At 38.1% G+C, this 20,139-nt stretch overlaps 1 protein-coding gene across 2 annotated transcripts in view; it reads left to right on the forward strand.

Annotated features, from left to right (window-relative positions):
- Positions 1-2,222: 2,222 nt before the first annotated feature.
- The window catches only part of tusc3 (dolichyl-diphosphooligosaccharide--protein glycosyltransferase subunit TUSC3), a 91,093-nt gene continuing 73,176 nt past the window's right edge, over positions 2,223-20,139 (forward strand). Inside the window, exons 1-2 of one of the 2 annotated variants that reach the window (XM_078949698.1) lie at positions 2,257-2,385; positions 5,836-5,869. Coding sequence is in view for 1 of the 2 variants with exons in the window: in XM_004066213.4 (XP_004066261.1) it covers positions 2,281-2,385 (105 nt within the window). In the remaining variant the exon portion in view is untranslated. Of the gene's footprint in view, positions 2,386-5,835; positions 5,870-20,139 lie in introns of both variants that reach the window. The other variant, XM_004066213.4, reaches the window with a different exon arrangement.

The raw sequence follows: 20,139 nt of genomic DNA on the forward strand, positions 1-20,139 counted from the left end.
CACTTCCTTTTTTATCCATAAGAAATTGTTGTGAAAAAAATCAAACTTGGTATGAACATAACATAGGTTCACACATTATTCCATCATCACAAAACTTTTCAAATATGGGTTGAGAAGTGGATTGTTTGCAAAAGGGGTATTCAGGTTAACAGTCTACAAGCAGTTGAACTGAATACATATCAATTACCCATAGAAACAATTACCCTTCTGCAAATAAGAGAAACTGTATTAGAATGTGTTTGATGAAACTGAATTGATCTTTTACAGAGAGGCTGCACGATTCTTCCATAGAAAGAAGGTGAGAGAGTCATCTGTGTGGGAGAGGTTTGCTGTGGAGATGCTTCTCCTCCACATAGTGAGGATTCAGCTTGGAGACTTTGGTAAGAATGCCCGCTGGATGTATAACAGGTGACAGGTCATGATGGGGAGATTATGCTTCAGCTGGTCTCAGATCGCCTTAGCTTCTTCCCTGAAGAGAAGAGTAAACTGAAAGGAATGTTCTGCTCTCTTTGTGCCCTATTGATTTGAGTACCGGTATAAATGGGAAATGATGGATGGATGGATGGATGGAAAGTAAATGTGATTAACCCCTTCACAGTATGTCGCTAATTTGCAATGTACCATTAAATCCAAGACTCCACTTATTTTAGCATCACCTAAAAGGAAAAAAAAAAATTGAAGACATTTTTTTTTTAAATACGTTCAGGCAAAAAGGGTTTAGGAGGAAAGAGATAAAGGAAAAAAGTTTTAATTTTTTGATTGTTTTAATTTCATTTAATTTTTTATATTTACTTTCATTTTGAAAAACGTTAAATCACCATGAAGAAAACAAGGCAAGGCAAGGCAAGTTTATTTGTATGGCACAATTCGTACACAAAGTAATTCAAGGTGCTTCACAAAACAGAAAAATGCATTAAAATCACAATACATCATAGAAATAATCAACGTAAAATTTACTTTAAAAAAAAAAATTGAAAATTGATTTAAAAATAAAGGAAGGAAAGGAAAGAAAAGTGCAGATAGGACCTTTCAGTCATATACACGGCTAAACAGAAATGTTTTAAGTCTAGATTTGAACATGAACACAGAAGAGGCCTGTCTTATGACTTCAGGGAGGCTGTTCCAGATTTTAGCTGCAGAATATTGAAACGCTGATTCCCCTTGTTTAGTTCTGACTCTGGGAATCAACAGGAGGCCGGCCCCTGAGGTCCTCAGAGTACAAGATGGTTCATATGGCACTAACATGATGTACTTTGGTGCTCGGCCATGGAGAGACTTGTACACAAGCAGAGCTGCTTTGAAGTCTATTCTTTGAGGTACAGGGAGCCAGTGCAAAGACCTGAGCACAGGACTAATGTGATCATACTTCCTGGTTCTGGTCAGGACTTGAGCAGCAGCATTCTGGATGTACTGAAGCTATTTTACAAATAAAAATTACTTTTTCTATAGAGAAACAAAAAACCTGCATCCATTTGATGAAGCACTTTGATGATCATACCTCTAAATTGGAGCTACAGAAGAGCATGCAGTGGTTACTGGAGACATTTCCACATACATCATGTTTTTTAGTCCTTTCTTTTATGTTTTTATGTTTATGTTCTGTGTTTCTTGAGAGTATTTTCAGCATGATCAACATGGCAAATGTGCTGCTGAAAACTAAATTGTGCAATATTTGTATTTCAACTGATTCAATGTTTATTATGGAGTGCTGCATAGTTTTTATTTTGTAGAGAGAAAGAGGAGTAAGGAAGAAATCAGGGATGCCACCATGTGAAGCTAGTTTTACATGGTGTCTCTGTGGCTGCTTTTTAAAGATCATTTTAAACCTATATATAAACGGCCTAATAGAGAGAAATAAAAAGCATGCTTTACTGTCTGAATTTTGTGTGTAATACATGGAGGAGTGACATATGTCCCTCCTACTATGTCATGTTTGGGTTGGAATATTTCACTTTTAAACCTGAGCAGATGCAGAAAATATTTATTTATTGGAATTTATCCAGATTTTTACATCTTTTACAATAATCAAGTCTGATAGTGATGTTTCAGTTCAATCTTTTATTTTATATTTTTTGTTCCTGAAAAATGTGTAATATTTCTTCATTTCTACACAACAACATTCTAAATATTTGGCGTAGCCTCGTGAATGCCGTCACTTTTAATTAAACTACAAAACCCATAAAGGCTTTAAAGTGTCCTTGACGCTGATTGGCTGACTCGGGATCCAATCGTTTAGCAGAGACGCGTCTGGCATCAGAGGCCGTGAAGCATCCTTCCGTCATGGCGTACGTCTGGGCTAAAACCATTGTTAATATGCGATTTCTTTCAGTTTTCTTTTTATTTCTACTATGTCTTCCGATCGGAGGAGGACAGAAAAAGAAAGAGGTAAGAGTTTAATTGTCTAAAGGGTCTTTTCATTCATAATGCGCAATTTATTATCTTTACGGAGCTCAAATGACCGGTGTTTTCAAGCTAGCGATGTAAATGTGAGGACAGCTAAGTGTATGGTCATTAAGGGAAACGAAAAAAACAGTCTTATCATATTGTGTTACTAAATGTTTTGTCTGAGGTCGTTACCGATATTCTTCGAATCGATACACGAAAGCCAGGCAAAAAGAAAAATGAAAGACTAACGTTTAAATTCATATCGAGTATGATGTCTTCAGCGAATATTATTAGCCTGTTTGCTTGATATCCTTCATTGAAACATTAGTCTATCGTTAGCAATTAGTCGTTTGGTAAGTATTTTACGTTACGGCATTTTTTGCCTTAAAACATTTTATTTTGGTAATCTTTCGGACAGGAAGTGCGGTGTTCGGTTTGTAATTCTATAATCTGAACGTTTTAGTCAGTTGCTGGGACTTTACACCATTATATTTATATATATATATCTATAGATATAGATATCTATATCTATATATCTTCAACCAGTGTGACTCAGAGAAATACTTGGTACTGAACAGTGCAGGTGAAGATTTCTAGATTCCTTTTGTATTCCTTGCAAGATAATCAAGTGCAAATTAAATATGTCTACAACCAAACAAGTAAACAAGAATTAATGTCAAATCCATTCACATTTTAGTTTCCTAAAGTTCACCTCACCGTTGTTTATCCACATCAAAAGAATCCAAAGTGAACATTATTAGAACATTCTAGCACACTGTATCGGTCACATGTCTTTGCTAAATTCAAAGTGTGTCCACACATTGGACTGGAATGATGGTTGATCTTTTTTTGTTCCCTACCCGGAAGGAAGATGACCTGATTTCACCTTTCACTCCTTGTGGGTGCCGCCCATTTCATGATGTCAGCCTAGAGAATAACCTCAGCAGCATGTCTTTGTTTCGCCCACGCAAAAGAAGCAACATCCGAACTTTTGCAAAGATGGATGTGCATACAAAGTGAAACAGTTTTGCTGATGACCTCTTGCTCCGCGGAGTAAGTCTTTGTGTGTTAGCCTGGGGGGTGTTGCTGGCATCTCAGACTTTTCCTGGAGGAGGCTATTCTTAACTTGTCTACTTATGCTAAGTTGGTTTATTTAATGAAGTAGTTCATTTTTGAACACAGGTATTGGTTGAATATATTAGCATTATGAATGTGCATCGTCACAATGTGAGAACCCACTCGTTTTGTTGATTAGAAAGGGACTGGTGCTCAGAGTGCAGGGTTTTAGAGGAATACTCAGAGATGCGTGAATGGATAAAAGTACATACTTTGGGGTTGTTTTTGTGAAAAAATAACATTGTAAAACACTGAAAAGCTCCAAAAAGTTGATTTAGCATGATACAGGCCCTTCAAAGAAGAGTCCAGTTCCTACATTTCTAAAAGTCAGACCAAAGCCTCTTTTTTTAATTTCATTTAATAACATCAAAACGATACATATCAAAATACAAAAAAGGGTCCGTGGATGAATGGGACTGATAATGAAGTTCTTTGAATTGGGCCTTCCAAGAAGGTTGTGAAGCGCCATATAAGATAAGATGGATAAGATAGCTGTTTATTATCATACACACAGCTTTTACACTGACATACCAAATATCATTTCAGTAGTAATGATAAGTATTAGGGATGGGCGATATATCTGCGCCAGTATCGGCCGATATTTGCATAATTTGTGTTTATCAGTATTTGTCCGATATTAAAAAATCTACCGATATTCTACTGATTGTTTCAGAAATACTTTTTTATATAAAATGTATACTTGTTCTTAATAGATTGGGAAGCTTATGTTTACAGTCCTAGTCGATAATTAATTGTTTTCAGGTAAATTTTATTTTTGATTGGGATACATGTTGTTCCTAATAGATCCCTGGCAATGGGGATCTTATGGTTTACAGTTATGTCCAATATTACAGATATATTTACATTGAAGTGATACTTGTTCCTATAATATCCTTTGCTGTATGTTAAAAAGGTCAAGTTCATTGTGATTGTCCAGCAAAGATAAAGTTGTGCATTTCTAATGAAGAAACAAAAAGGGAATCTAAACTTTGTCTTACTGTAGACACTTAAGTATCAGTATCCACAAATATCGGCTATTGGCTACAGTTGGAGGGGAAAAATCGGTTAACGGTTTAGGCCAGAACAAATTAAATCGACCCATCCCTAATAAGTAAATGCCGTTTATACACCATTTAACCCAGAAAGAATTTTAAAATTTATTATATTTGAAATTTGTGGTTTATAAAATAGTGATCATATTTTTTGCTCACGCTTTATGAGCATCCAAATGTAACTGTTAAAATAATTTAATCTAAAAAAAAAATGATAAATGCGACACATTTACAAAAACATTAAAAGAAATAACCCTATCACAGTTACTAGCTAACATTCTGTACATCCTGTATCTCAAGGTTAGATGCTTTAGACTATCATGTTAATCAACAGGGTTCATGTGAAATGATCATTAATGCCATTTCCTACAACTCTCTTTCAAAGTATACAGATTGTACACGCATACATGAATAAAACTGGGGACTGCACTTAATCGGTCCACAAATTAACATTTCTATTCGAGTTTTAATTTTAACAAAGTTTAATTCAATATAGACTTATTTGCTAAATTTCTACCAAAAATAAAACCAGTTTTGTTTGACCATAAAACACAGTTTCACATAGCTAATGGTTTAAACCCAACTTTCATTGATAAAAGTATAAATTACATCAAAAACAATTAGAAAAGCTGATGTGTTGAGTGTAAAAATACAAAAAAGAAAGCTAAAAAAGAAAACTGATTAATAGATTTGATGAATTTCTATCTTGCAATTTCTAACTAAAAATATATTTTTTTAACCCAATGCTATCTATACATTAAATTTCTAATAAATAAAAAAAAACTTTGTAAAAATGACTGAGAAGAATTAATTTATTAAAAATGTAAACAATGACAAATAACAGTAATTGGTGAGCAACGGTGAACTTATTGGTAAATAGTTTGACAGCTTTGTTCCTGCAGTACAACAACACATTTAGTTAACCTGGTAAATAGTTTTTCAGGCTTTGGGGTTGACACAATTTATTTGTTAGCAGGTATTTGTTTCCCCTTCACTCCAGTCTGTTTTTAATTTTGGTCCATCATGTCTGAAAGATGTGGAAAATGCGGAAACCAAGGGACAGGCTGAAGACATGCTTTCAGTTAGCCGCTGTGGAGATATTGAAGGGTTATAATGTGAGTAATGTGTTCTCACCATAGCCTGCCTGAGGCCATGTCAGAGGAGGTGGAAGAGGCAGAGGAAGATTCTATTTTTGCTTGAAATGGACAAAATGGTGATGCAGCGCTTTATATTCGCCTCACCATTTTCTGCTTTTTCTCTATTCTTTTTTCATCTGCTGCAGGCTGGCGAATGCTTGGACTTGAACTGTGAATAAGGTGGGCAGCTGTAAGTGGTGGATGTGCCAGTTGACTTGCCGTTTAGTGGTATAGGTTGATTTTCAGCTTGACCAGTTTGGAGTATTGGTCAGGGACATCAAACTTTTTTGTCTTCAGTCTTTATCCACTCCAGTATCGAGCTTAGGTATTTCAGAGGAATAGAGAAAATAAAGAGAGTTTTGTATGTGGTTTTCCTACATGTGATGTGACTGAGGTTTCTACTTATGCTTCCCTATATTCAGGTCCTACATAACGTACTAAATTACCACTGTGTTGGCCACATTGTAATTATTGAGTACAACAACAAGAGCAGAGTCTGGGTGGAAAATGGACTGGTCACACCAGATGGAGTGAATGCAACACATTAAACCACTGCTTGAAAAATATATTTTAAATGAAAATTATTCTAATGAGAGGAACCCTGCTGGTTTTAACACAGAATCCCAGCAAAAATGTTTCTGAAGTGTATTTTTGCTATTCTACAATATCTATCCATTTACATGATAATATATTACTGTTGGCACACAAAAGAACAATTTTTAAAGTTGCATATTAGTTATTTTTCTAAACTTTTTTACCAACCCGGAAGTAAGACGACTCAATCTGGGGCGCCACCTTTCCCTCCTTGTGGGTGCCGCCCATTTCCTTACTTCAACCTAGAGCTAGCCTCAGCAGCGTGTCTGCTTCTCGCCCACGAAAACAAACATCTGAACTTCTGCAAAGATGGATGGACGTATTAAGCATATAAAATGAAAGCGTTTTTGCCAACCTCTACTAATTACGGAGAAAGTGGGTGTGTGTGTGTTTTAGCCTGGAGGCGGTGCTGGCAGCAAAGACTCTTCCTGGAAGGGGCTGTTCTCATTGGTTTATGTCAGCTCGGGAGAACACACTTGTTTTCATGGATTGGGAGGGGCTGGTGCTCAGATTGGAGGATTTTAGAGGAAAACCCAGAAAGTGAACGGATCAAAATACCGCTTTGGGGTTTCTTTTTGTGAGGAATGAACATTATCATACACTTGAAAGCTCCTTCACTGCTCCAAAGCTTTCAATTTACCGGTCGATCTTCATTCCAGTACTCACCTATGGTCATGAGCTCTGGGTCATGACCTAAAGAATGAAGCCCTGCATACAAGCAGCCACAATTAGCTTCCCCTGTAGGGTGGCTGGGCGCTTCCTTAGAGATAGGGAGAGAGAATCGGCCACCTGGAGAGAGCCCAGAGTAGAGCCTTTGCTTCTCTGCATCAGGAAGAGCTAGTTGAGGTGGCTTGTACATCTAGTCCAAATGCCTCCTGGACACTTCCCTGGGGAGGTGTTTCAGACCCAAGACACGCTGGCCAGACTATGTATTTCGGCTGGCCTAAGAACGCCTCAGGGTCCTTCCTCAAAGGAGCTGGAGAAAGTGGCCAGTGAGAGGGAAGTCTGGGCATCTTTGCTTGGACTGCTGCCCCTGCGACTTCGTCCCAGATGAGAGAAAGAAGACGAATAAATGGATAGATGGATGGATTTTTTTTGTAGAGTTTCAGCTGAGATGTTTCACTAAAAACATCTAGTCTGATCTGCAGCTGTAACAGCTTCTGCAACATCATGCTTATTCTGTTTCCACATTTAGGTAGGCCCAGGCTTAGAACAGCTCACGTCTAGACATGTTTCATTGATCTTATTGGTAAGAAGAAGTTGTAAACATAGACACGGCACTCAAGGTTGAGTGCAGCCGATAAACTTTCAGACTCTCAAAATCGTCTATTAGATGAGAGTTGGGGAAAAGAAATTAGAGATCACACATGGAAAGAATAAAATCTAGATTTTTAAGCTTCAGCACTTAAATGTTTCTTTTTAAAGTGATGCTATGTTGCCCTAAAGCCAAAGAACAGATATCATGAGGAGAAAAGACATATTTATATCCCTTCAATACACCCTCATTTATCACTTCAGCTCTGCTAGATATTACAGCTGGTGTTGTTTTTCTATCTTAAGGCTGACCACAGCACAAAGAAAGAACCTGTGTAAGCACTTCCTGTGCCTAGACATGTTAAGTTTAGGAAGGAAAAAGAAGTCTAAGACTGATTCTGAGGCAAGGAGGACTGCATCTGGAGAGTTATATATCCAGAGACACCAAAATTGCACTACCCAGGGACCAGTTTAATAAGTGGATTGGAATAATAAAAACTTGCTACCTCTGCACACAGAGGCTTAATAAAGCACTTGCTTAGAGCCTTTAGGGCAAAAGCAAAGTCACTTGCAGAGTTTAGACCTGGGCCTGTGAAACTAAGCACTGTGCAAGCAGTTTTTACGTTTGGCTTACTCAGACTAGTTTACCAGAAAATACGTTTGAGCGCTCTGATATTGTTTTCGGCAATTTTACATTTGATTTATTTTAGGTCTGCACGATATGAGGAAAACTCGCGGTATGCGATATTAGTGATCAATATTGCGATGATAATATAATTTACGATACATGAACATATAGCAAAACAACCAAAAACATAATTTCCATTTCACTGCAACAGTTTAATTTAAATAAGAGTTAACCTTGTCTACATAGGAAGCCAACATTTAACATAAAAAGGCTACATCCGATTGGTCTAAAACGTGAAGGCGTCCGTCTTATTGGTCAAATTCCTAAATGGATTTATTTGATTTGTTAAATAATTCAAGGTGCCATAAGATTATTTTAGCACATTTATGGTAACCATGTATTACATTTTCTGCCGTCTTTTGCGATATGTGTATTGCACAGCTTTATATCCCGATAGCGATATATTTGCATTATATTGTGCAGGTCTAGTTTATTTCATTTTCAAGGAACAGCCTTCAAAAAAATTAAGATCATGTTAATCATTCATATTAGTATGCTTATTGTACATAATGTTACTGTGTGAAATTGCAAAAGTTCCTCGGAGCGAACAGTTTGGAGGCCAGTTTTGTTTGTATGGACACTGCAGAAGAACGTGCCTCATTTTTATTCATGTCACATTGTTGACTCCAGCTTCAGCAGCAGTTGTCAAGCTGAACATTGTTAGGTTTCAAATATATCTTAATATCAGTTCTTACTGAGTTGTGGTACGACAAAAATAGTTTACAAGAGTGACTCAGAAGAGCAAATGAAGGAACAAAGAGTTTAGAAAGAAGGGCTGCACAGTGGTTAGCACTCTAGCTTCACAGCGAGAAGGCCCTGATAGGATTCCCGGCTGGGTCCTTACTTATGTGGAGTTATCATGTTGCCTTGTTGAAATTGATAAAATACACATCTTTGCACCAAGGATTTATCTAAAACACTTTAGGTTTTATTTCTGTTTGTAAAGTAACATTTGGTTGAGTCAGTTCCCTTCTGGTTCAGTGGCAGCCATCAACTCTAGTCTGTCTGGAGGAAGTGTCCCAGATCCCACATCTGCTAGGATTCAGGAGGTATCTGCCCTGAGAAGAGAGGAAATGATATAGAGGAGGACGTCATTTGCTTGGTCTGTGCTCCACAATCACAAGATTTTGGGATTAAGATTTATCCCCAACAAATTTATTCAGATTTAGTGAAATGCATTTTAATGCTAGTATATCACCTTATAGCCTCGTTTCCACTGAGCGGTACAGTTTGGTATCTTGAGTATTTCCATTAAAAAATGTAAGCCAGACTGAACAGTGCAATCTTTGGGCCCCCCGTTGGTTGTGGGTCTATAGAAAAATGGAACGGACCGGTTGGGAAGGCGCTACTGTCATCACAAGATGAAACCATTTATTAGCAGAATGTCATTACTTATATAGAGCTTTACTACCATCTAGAAAGCTCAAAACTCTTTACAGTCACATTCACACACTGATGCGGCCCTGCTGCCAAAAACTGGCCACAAACTATAACCACCAGGAGCAATGTAAGATTCAGTGTCTTGCCCGAGGACACTTCAACACATGGGAAGCAAGGCGGGAACCAAACCTCTTGTGATAATTATTAAAAGCCATGAAATGATTTTTCTTCTCCCTGTTTTGTGGTTTTTCCAGTTATTGCCTCCTAACTGAAGTATACCTCTCATTTCTGTAGCTAATTCTGTGGCTAACCCTTCGAGATCTAACAGGGTACAGAACCTTTCCTAGTTGGGAAAACATGTTTCTTAATACCATTAATCACATCTAAAGTGACCTTCTGAAATGATCTCTTTTGTGCCCAGTCCTTTGCTCAATCATTTATTCTTTTTTTTTCATGGATCAGTCAAGTAATGAAGCCATACTTCATCCACTGTACATGCTGTCTTTTATTGTGACACTGTTCCTTACTGTGGTGTGGTTACATGCCATTTCTGGCGATGTTCTCATCTTGAGATGCACTTTTCTTTGTGTAATGATCCATTTGCAAGTTCAAAATGTATTCAGTTTGTACAATGAAAATGGACTTTAAGTGCAGATTCTCAGCTTTAAATGGGGCTTATTCACATTGGATGGTGAGTTTAAAAATGACACCCCTTGTAAATGTGGGATGTCTTTAATGGGATAAACTTTGTTTTGTTTGTTTTTTTATTAAAAGCTTTAAGAGAAAAACGATAAAATATTTTTTTTCTCATTCTGATGTGTAACAGTTGTGAAGTATTATAGTGGTTTGGGCCTTTATTTCTCATTGTTCTACTGTAACTTATTATGGCTCTGAGAGTGGGTGTGGTTCTTACTCTGGGTGACCTTTGTTTCAAGGATACATAAAGGTGTATTGCAGTACTTGCATAGAAAAAAGAGAACATTGTTGTTAGGATAGCATTTTGACCCACAGAAACCCAAACATTTCTGTCCCAAATCACCAACATTTGTGCTTTTTCATATCTTGATCTCTTCTCAGATATCTTTTTTTTCTTTAAATCAATAAACAAATCCTTTGATATCATATTATTTCTCTAATGTAAGTGAAATAAATGTCAGACAAAAAACATATATTACGTTTTTAACGCACAATAAGATTAGAGTTAAAAACCTTTAAAAAAAATCCTATTTACCTTTTCTCATTGCAATTTAAGCAGACGGGTCTTCAGTTTTGTTTCTGAGTAGCTGGTACTGTGCTTTCCGGGGGGTGGAAGTCTCCGAGTTCCCTCTCAATGGGGTATCTGTGGGGCACTGCCTGCCTATGCCACCTTATTACCCTCTAAATGCTCCATGCTGAGCCATCTGGGGTTCACACTTTTCTTTCTTCATTCAGTTACATCATGTTACTAAATGCACACATTCACCTGCCTTCTCACCTCTGCTCAAACACTGATGTTTTCATGCTTGCAGATATGCCTAATGTATAAAAAATGTATGCTTCTGTGTGTTGTATACACATATGTGCATGCGAGTTAGCATGCATACAGTATGTGGTATTTGCAGTTAGCTGTGTGGATCTGCATAAATGCGTGTTGCAAGTTTTTGCAATGCAGCCCTACAGTTAAGACAAATGTCATGATGGTGATGCTAGGCCTCAAACAAATGTGAACAAGATATTGACAGATTTAATAATAAATGTTTAATAGATATTATTAATTAATGTTTTAAACTGTGACAGCATGTGTCTCTCTTGTTTTGTTATGTCTTAACTCAAACAATGTCCTACAAAGGCATTTCAAGGAGAAACGATGTTTGTTTGTTTTTAATGAGAATGGCTCTCTATGTGCTGCAGACAGAGAGATGATGGTAAGACGACTGACAAGGGACAGAAAATACAAAGTACAAGCTCAGAGAAAACATGATTAGAAAAAAAAAGTGATCTATAATGTCTCGAAAACAACCAAAACTAATACATTTTTACATTGATGGTCATGAATAAATATCATCACTCTTATGGTTCAACGGCCGTTTTGGTAGAAATTCATTGTCTTTGAATTTTAGGAATTTTTAATGGAGTCATGTATCACATGATCAAAAATGTTCAATACTTCTGAAGATACTAAAGTTACAGTCACCAAACTTTCTCACATGATACATTGTCACCTACATTTGCTTGTTAAAAGTTAACTATTTTTACTAGTTGATAGTTGCACTATTTTCACTTGATTGCTCAAACTATTACACAGAACTGCATTGTTTAAGTGTTAAATGATAAAAAGAGGTTAATAACATAAAAATGGGGACAGACCTGGATCTTTTTATTACATTTGTTCATTTTTAAAATGCTCTATTTCATGCTATTTTGTGGTTTTAAGTGTATAATAATTTTCTTTCTTCATTATTAACAACCATAAAGCGGTATTTCGATCCATTCACACATTTCTGAGTACAGTGATCCCTTGCTACAACGCGGTTTACTTTTCACGGTTTCGCTACTTCACGGATTTGCATCGTGCATTGTGTTCTGAATTCTGATTGGCTAAAAAGTCACTCCGCTTCTTCTCTACCTGTGCGTCAATAACGCTACTGTTTAATATGTACACGTACGTAAAACAGCTTGCCAAATTAACAGCACGTACGTGCAAATTCTCTTGCAATTTCGAGTTTCTCTAAAACCCATAGAAAAAAGAGCAACAACTGCCTATCTCTATGTTCTTCTCCCGAACACACACACCTGCATCGCGGGCTTCAGAAAAAGAAAACAGTGCAGAGCGGAGTCAGGATGCAGCGGCTCTGTCTGAAGAGCAGTGAAATACACCTGAGTTACTATTTGTCCAACTGTACTTTGTATTTTTTTCATAATTGTTTTTTAAACTTTCTCTCGTTTAATCCAATTACTCGGGTCGCGGTGGGCGGGGCTAATCTCCGCGATTTGAAGCCTTCTGACTGTTCACATTGATGATTAAAATTATTATTTGACAGTACAGTACAGAGTTATTTGTTGAAAAAAAACGTTTCTAAAGTACTTTTATTTGTGAAACAAATGCTTGAGCCTGTAAAATGGTTTGTTCTTTCTTTTCAATGTATAATAGAGTATTTTTGTATAATAATTGAAAAAAATAGAGGTTTCTACTTCACGGATTTTGCCTATCACGGGTTCTTTTTGGAACGTAACCCCCGCGAAAAACAAGGGTTTACTGTATTCCTCTAAAAACCTGTGCTCAGAGCACCAGCCCCTTCCAGTCCACAAAAATGAGTAGGTCCTCACATTGTGACACGAAAAAGTGAGGAACAGTAGTGATCCGCAAAATGCTTTCCTTTTATATGCACAAGATTCACATTCATCTTTGCAAAATTTCAGATGTTATTTTTTTTCTTGGGCGAAACACAGACAGGCTGCAGAGGCCGGCTCTAGTTTAACATCATAAAAAGGTGCGGCACCCATACGAAGTGGAAGGCGGAGCCCCAGAGATGGAAAGTCTTACTTCTGTGTAGGAGAAGAACATAGGAATATAACTCATATTTAATTAAGAAATTGTTCTTTTGTGTGCGAAAGGCAATATATTATCATATATATGGATATAATTTACTCTGAAAATGCTTAAGAAAACCATGATATAGGCCCTTTAAATGTTTTACAAAAGTATTGAATCAGCTTATTCTTTTTGGTCATCGTGTAATAAGGGTCAGCTGTTACTTTGATGCAATAAACTTTAAGTCTAGTTAAACTGCTGGTCATCAGTGCATGTGTTACTGCTAGATAATCTGTGTGATGCTTTGTTTGTGGTCCAGTTGAAAGGTTTTGACCATGTACAATCATTTTTTATATCATTGATACAATGTGCAAGTTGGCAGTTTCAAAAAGGTTTGGTTACTTGTTTCATTTGGGGATAATGGTAAAGTTCAGAAATGCAGAAAAAAAGAGCTGGTTATGTTGATGAAAAAATTGCAACCATCTGATTTTAAGATCCCACCATCGTGTGATCTAACACGCCCGCACACATAAACACACTCCCACACATCGGATCTGCAGATCGTTTTAGGCTAAATTAAGCTGCACTTCTCCAAAGAAATGGTCAAAACAAAGTGTTCCCGCTCTAGACTCCTGTATTGGCTGCAAGAAATGGATTATTATTCCGGTGTGTGCCTCCGTGTTTGTGTGTATGTGGTTGTCTGGGCTGTGACTGATAAGGTGCTTCACTCTAATCCCCACAGATTCTATGTAACAGGTCTATGTAACAGTGATGTTTCACCACACACACAAAAAAAGCCTTTCAGAGATAACTTTGTGTGATTTGTCATATTTACTGATTCGATTCTTAATGAGGCGTAGAGTGTTGTTGCTCTTGTAAAAATTCAGACTTTGGAGTCTTTGTATATATATTTGAAAGTACTACAAAACCTACAAGAGGGAAGAGAGACACCAGCATTGGCACATTGTTTCATGTTTTTTTTTCATATTTATTATGGGGGGGGCTAATTATTTAGTCACAAAAGGCCTTTTCTTGTAGGACTGACACTTTCCTTATGAACCTTTAAGAAGATCTGATAAGAGGCTGTTTGCTATGGCTGGATGTCTTACAGGCTTGAAGAGCAAAGGAACAGAGTGCTATTCTATTTTCCAACACAAAGCATAAATATAAAACAAGCACACGACTAACTGCATTCCTATTTGTTTTGTTCCAAACACGCAGCAGGAAACTTTTTTATTTGTTTGTTTTTTTTGCTTACACTTGTTTGCTTTGTGTTCTGCATGGATTAGCATGTGTAATGCAGGTTACTCCACCTGGACTACAAAGACTGAAAAAAAGGACTACCACTTACCTACTACAGTTATTGTGATAAATTTCATACTGTATATAGCAGTGTTTTTCAACTAGTGTACCGCGGCACATTAGTGTGCCGTGGAAGATGGTCAGGTGTGCCGTGGGAAATGTCCCATTCACTGATCTAAAAACATTTCCCATCTCCAGGATATCAACTCTGTGTTCATCCAAACAGGCCCTGATAAAACACTGAGTAGTTAGGAATATGAAAAGATCATTAAATACTTTTTTCTTTGTGTTTATTTGATTCTATTAAAGACATTTTGATAAGAATGACGGTACCGCAATTTAGCTGCAGCTACAGCTGTTTTTCTGAAAAGTCCCGCCCCTTTAACTGTCTCAACCAATCATTCTTGGAAGCTTAATCACATGTCATCAGTCTGACCAATCAGAAGTGTTTAAAGTCTTCACTTCCTTGTTCCGATTTAGCTCGTAAATTCTATCATTTCCAACAAAAATACCAGCTAAATCTCGTCTTTAGCGTTGTGGCTTTTCACAGAATCAGGTATCAGAACGTGGAAAAAGTGAACAAAACCATGAAGCTCAGAGAAGAGAGTCTGTCTGCATTCGGTGGCTGTTTGCACTACATCTTCCATGATGCATTGGGTTAGAGTGACAGCGCACAATGAGTCCTCCTTGTTAAACGTCTTGACATAACAACGAACACACATCAAACAGTTTTTAAATCTTCCAACTTAACTTTTATTACATCTTTTAGAAAAAAACGGCTGCAACTTCGAGCTTTATCTGCCACAATAGCCTACGTGCACGATAGAACTTCCGGTTAACTTCCGTGTTTCGAGTGTGAGGCCGACAACTTCCTGATGGTCGTGTTATTGTTGTGGGGAGTTTTGTTGAGTTGCTAGTTTTGAGTAAATAGGAGCGGATTTCGGGTAAAAGAAAGGCGTTTGGTGTTTCAACGCGTGACAAAGACATCACAACATTGTTGTGTACCCGTGTGCGAATTTGTCAAAGTACAACAGTACTAATATAAGCTTTCATAGCTTTCCAGTATATGTGTCGGTGAGAGCCGAATGTATGGTGAACACGGCGGGAGGACTTCACCCCAAGCAAGACGAGTCGTGTTTCGTATTTGCAGCAATTGGAAAGAAAATGCGTCATGTAAACACGCCGTTCGGAATACTCTGCCCCGGTCAGACTCGTTCGGATCAAAATTTCTTTCCGATCGAGATAGGTGGGTATACCGATCGTTGTTCACTGATCGGTCATTCCGATCGTGTGTCACTGCTGCTCTGGGTTACGTCATGCATAGACGGTGTTTCGCTTAGAGAAAGCTTTGGAGCGCATATGGGACCGACCAGCGGCTCTGCGGACGCCCCGCGTAAAGCCCCGCTCCGCTCTCGCCCCGCTGGCTCTCCCCTCTCTTTCACCCCTCACGAGGGAGATGCAGGGGGGGTGCGTGTCCACTGAGGTCTGGACCCGGCATCCGAGCTCTGCGTTCGGGCTCCGGTGCCAGTGGACCGAGTGAACCTCTCTGAGCAGAGCAGCTGGATTTATTGATGTGTTTGAGGGGAGGGTGCTTTGTTACGTGTGCGTTTTGTTATGTGTGAGAATTCGGACTGCGAGCCGACCCGCCGCTCTGGGTTAGCGGCTGCCGGACTCGCGAGGACAGAGCAGAGCACACAGTGTGTGTGAGCTTTTCAGAGCAGAAATGCCGCTCAGTCCTCAGAAACTGTTCAAAAAAATCACGACACGTGGAATTGTTTCTAATTGTGCCCCGACAAATAAAGGCTGATCATTTACGTGCAGCCAGGATGCAGATTGCAGCGTTTCCCACATGGTTTGTCCTGGATTTTGTCTCCATCAAAAGGCTAATGTTGTTAGCCCGTGTTGTTAGCCTATCCTAACACTGGGTTGTTCTTCAGTTCTGTTCTTCTTCCACAAAAAAAGCACTGACCGCAAGGATTAAATATAATATGATGAGCGAACAGGCACTTCATAATATTCATAAAATTAATAAAAGCACGTTTGGAAGATCGCCTCGTATATTACCGAGCTGCTGCATAAATATGTGACAGCACAGGTTTGTCTACAACGGGACACATTTCCTTTCGGTATTTTCGACACTATATATTTTAGACACGATATTTTGCCCATGTAACCACGCACTGGTCGACAATCCTGAAGATGTCGTTCACGTCGATTTTCGGGAGACCTTGTAGAAAACGGGTGAAATATACCATCTTTCGCAATCAAAATCTGCCGTGTCGCTGCTATAGAAGTCGCAAGCCGGAAATGGTCGGCCTCACACTCAAGGCGGCGGAAGTAGAACTGCCTTCTTTCGTGCACGGAGCCTATTATCACAAATATGCATGTTAGATCGCGGAGGGGCTGTAGATCAATACAGACTATGAGTTTTTCCTTTTTTAAGATTTTTGGATGCTGGTGTGCTGCGGGATTTTTGTTAAGGTTAAAGTGTGCTATGGCTCAAAAAAGGTTGAAAAACACTATAGTATTAAATAACTACTTAATTCTTTTGTTATGCGACACGCAGTATATTTGAAAAACATACCTGACCTGTGTCGATGGAGCCTTCTCCATCAAAGTCGACTGCACTTCGTACTCCGAATCTATGGCAAACCAAAAATACATAAACCTGGGGCACCAGCAAGACTCATCAACAGCATTGGTTCAGTAACTTATAACCTTTCAAAGTTCATTTCTGACATATTGAAGCCCCTCCTAGGAAACACAGATTACATTGTGAAAATGCCAAACAACTCAACTCTAAACATAAAGATGGAAACAGAGAAAATATTTATTTCACAAAACATACTGTCAATGTTCACTGGGAGGCCAGTAAAAGGAACACTTTAAATAGTGTTGGAGCAATTGACAGCAGACAAAGCTTACAGTACAGGACATCACAGAAATACTCAATCTTGTTGTTATATCCAGTTACTTTCAATTCCACAACACAATTTAATTCAATTCAATTTTATTTATATAGCCCAATATTTACAACAATAGTCATCTCAATGGGCTTAACACTGGTTTTGCAGACAAACAATTCACAAACAAAAGAAAGGCTTCCCCCTGGTGGACCCACTATCGGTCAACATGTGCAGCTTTTTCATAGAAGATTTGGGGGAAAAAAAACTAAACCAGACACGCACAGATCACAGACCACCTTAACACCATGGAAGACACAGGACAAATTAAATTCACGCAAGAGAAGAAAAAAGATGATTCCATTAACTTCTTGGATATAAACATTACTCATATAACATACAGCAAAATAAAGACAATAATAAACCGGCTGGGTAAGGTGAAGCACCATATCAATATTGAGGAATTAACATAACCCAGTGAGGGCTCTTGGGCAAGAATGCTCCTGGTGATGGTCACAGGTCACAGGGGTACTGGCAGGGATACTGGCGTACTGCTAGCCACCTCTCTGTCAGTCTGCCCCAGGGCAGCTGTGGCTACACCAGTATCTTACCATCACCAAGTATGAATGAGGAGTGAGTGAATATTTAACACACTGTAAGCGCTTTGAGCGTCGGGAAAAGCGCAGATAAATCCATTGCATTAAAAATAAAAACCAACTTGCACAGACCAATATTTCTTACGGACATCAGAACACCCCATGACACAATATCTGTATCAAGAACCTCATATGACCGCGCACAACTGGTAACGGAGGAGGAGGACAAAAAAGAAGAGGAAAAACGTATACAAAATGCATTGATCATGTGTCGATATCCACAATGGGCAATAAAAAAGGGACAAAAACCGAGTGGAGAAAATACGAAGAAACAGAAAACAAGAAGATGCAGACAAAGAAGACAGATAGCAAAGGAATGGTTGTATTGCCATAGATTAGAGGACTATAAAAAAATATCACATTAGCACCCCGGTCAAACCGCGCAAAAAACGAATACAACTCCGGGTACACCCAAAAGACAAGATCGAGCAAAAGAATAAATGCAACATCATCCATGAAATACCACGTCACACCTGCAATAAAACATACATCGGAGAAACGGAAGAAAATTTCATCACAAGAAAAATAACTACCAGAACCAATGTGTATAGGAAAAAAAACAAAAAAGGCTACCAAGAGCAGGATGACAACGGGCATCTAAAAAAACCTGAAATCAGCAATAACAGACCAAGCAAGCGAAAAAATCATATCATGGACTGGGAAAAGGCAAAAGTTATCTCCACTTAAGAAAACAGACACTGTAGATGGACCACGAATGCAGTGGAGATCAGAAAGTGAGCCCAGACAACTATGAACTGAGGTTAGGGGGCCTTCCTGCTCTCACACACTTGGAGCACCATCCTCCAGCAGCAGGCGGATATCGAGGGGCATACTCACCTATCCAAGTTTGACAATCAGCACGTCATGTTCGACCACCTAATTACGACTCTGAAGACGGAACGTCTCCTTTGAAACATGTCATTTATGTTTTCAATTACACTTTATGTCCGATAACAAAAGAATTAAGAAGCTAAAGAACTAATACAGTTATATTCACTCTAATCCATTAAGTAAAACAAATATCAGTCAGTATAAAACATATCTTTACTTGGATCTATGCATCATTTTACTTTTAAAATAATCAATTTTTTTAGCCTAAAAATTGTTTTCCATCTTTGTTCAGTTTGTCTCTATGCATGTAAATTTTTCCTTTTATCAAATATTAAGTTGAACTGGGAATTTGGGTTGTAAAAATAAGTCTTTCATTGGAACGTTATTCTTGTAACAACCAAAACAGGCAAGAAATAATCTCTTAGACCTATAGATTTTTTGCCAATTATGATCAGATTTGGGTAAAGTCATGGCTTAAAAAATTAAAGTTAAGAATTTAAAAGTTTTGTTTCTCTGGTATTTTAAAGCTTGTTTTAGATAAAATGACAAGAAATCACCATTTAATTTTGGGATGTCAGACTTCAGGCTGTGAAGGGCATGTAGTTTTTCAGAAACACTGCTCTACTTGCTGCTTACCATCATCAGATGTGTTTTGCCAGTAATATACTAAAGTGGCAGGTTAGTTGGAAAACATGTAGGACACTGGCCCTCGAGGACAGGAGTTCGACATCTGTAATGTAATGCCTCTAAAACGTCTTCTTTGTATGATTGTCAAGGTGTGTATTCAGACTGGACACATTTGTTTACTTTAAGTGAACCATAGTTCACTTAAAACATACATCCTTTGCCCTTCATTCATTTCTAATTTCAAATGGAACATGTAAAAGAAAGAAAATACATAATATAAAACGCCTGATTTCACTGACAAGGACAAAAAAGTAAAGATCTCTGGTTTGACATATAAAGGCATGATTTATGTTGAATATTTATCTTTTGATACAACCGATCACCCAGTGTTCTCTCTTCAAGATGTTATTGGCCAGCTCTAGATGTTATTGACCAGCCAATTAGTTTCACTATCTGAGCCCAGAGCACAATCCATTTACTGTAACTAGCTCACCATATCCCTTGTGAGAGTAACATCGCTTTGGAGTTGGCTGTAATGCCGCTACAGCTTGCTGGACTAAAATTACTCACTCCTTGTTCATAATTTTGCATTCAGAGCTTTTGAACAGCGAAAAGGCACATTCACATGAAATCTATTCCAGGAAAAAGGAAAAAAAATGTATACTAAAAAAAGTAGCTAGCAAAATACACATTTATTCATCTTT

This window comes from Oryzias latipes, chromosome 1 (genome assembly GCF_053564925.1).
Source record: "Oryzias latipes strain Hd-rR chromosome 1, Olatipes_Hd-rR_3.1".
NCBI classification, from domain to species: domain Eukaryota; kingdom Metazoa; phylum Chordata; class Actinopteri; order Beloniformes; family Adrianichthyidae; genus Oryzias; species Oryzias latipes.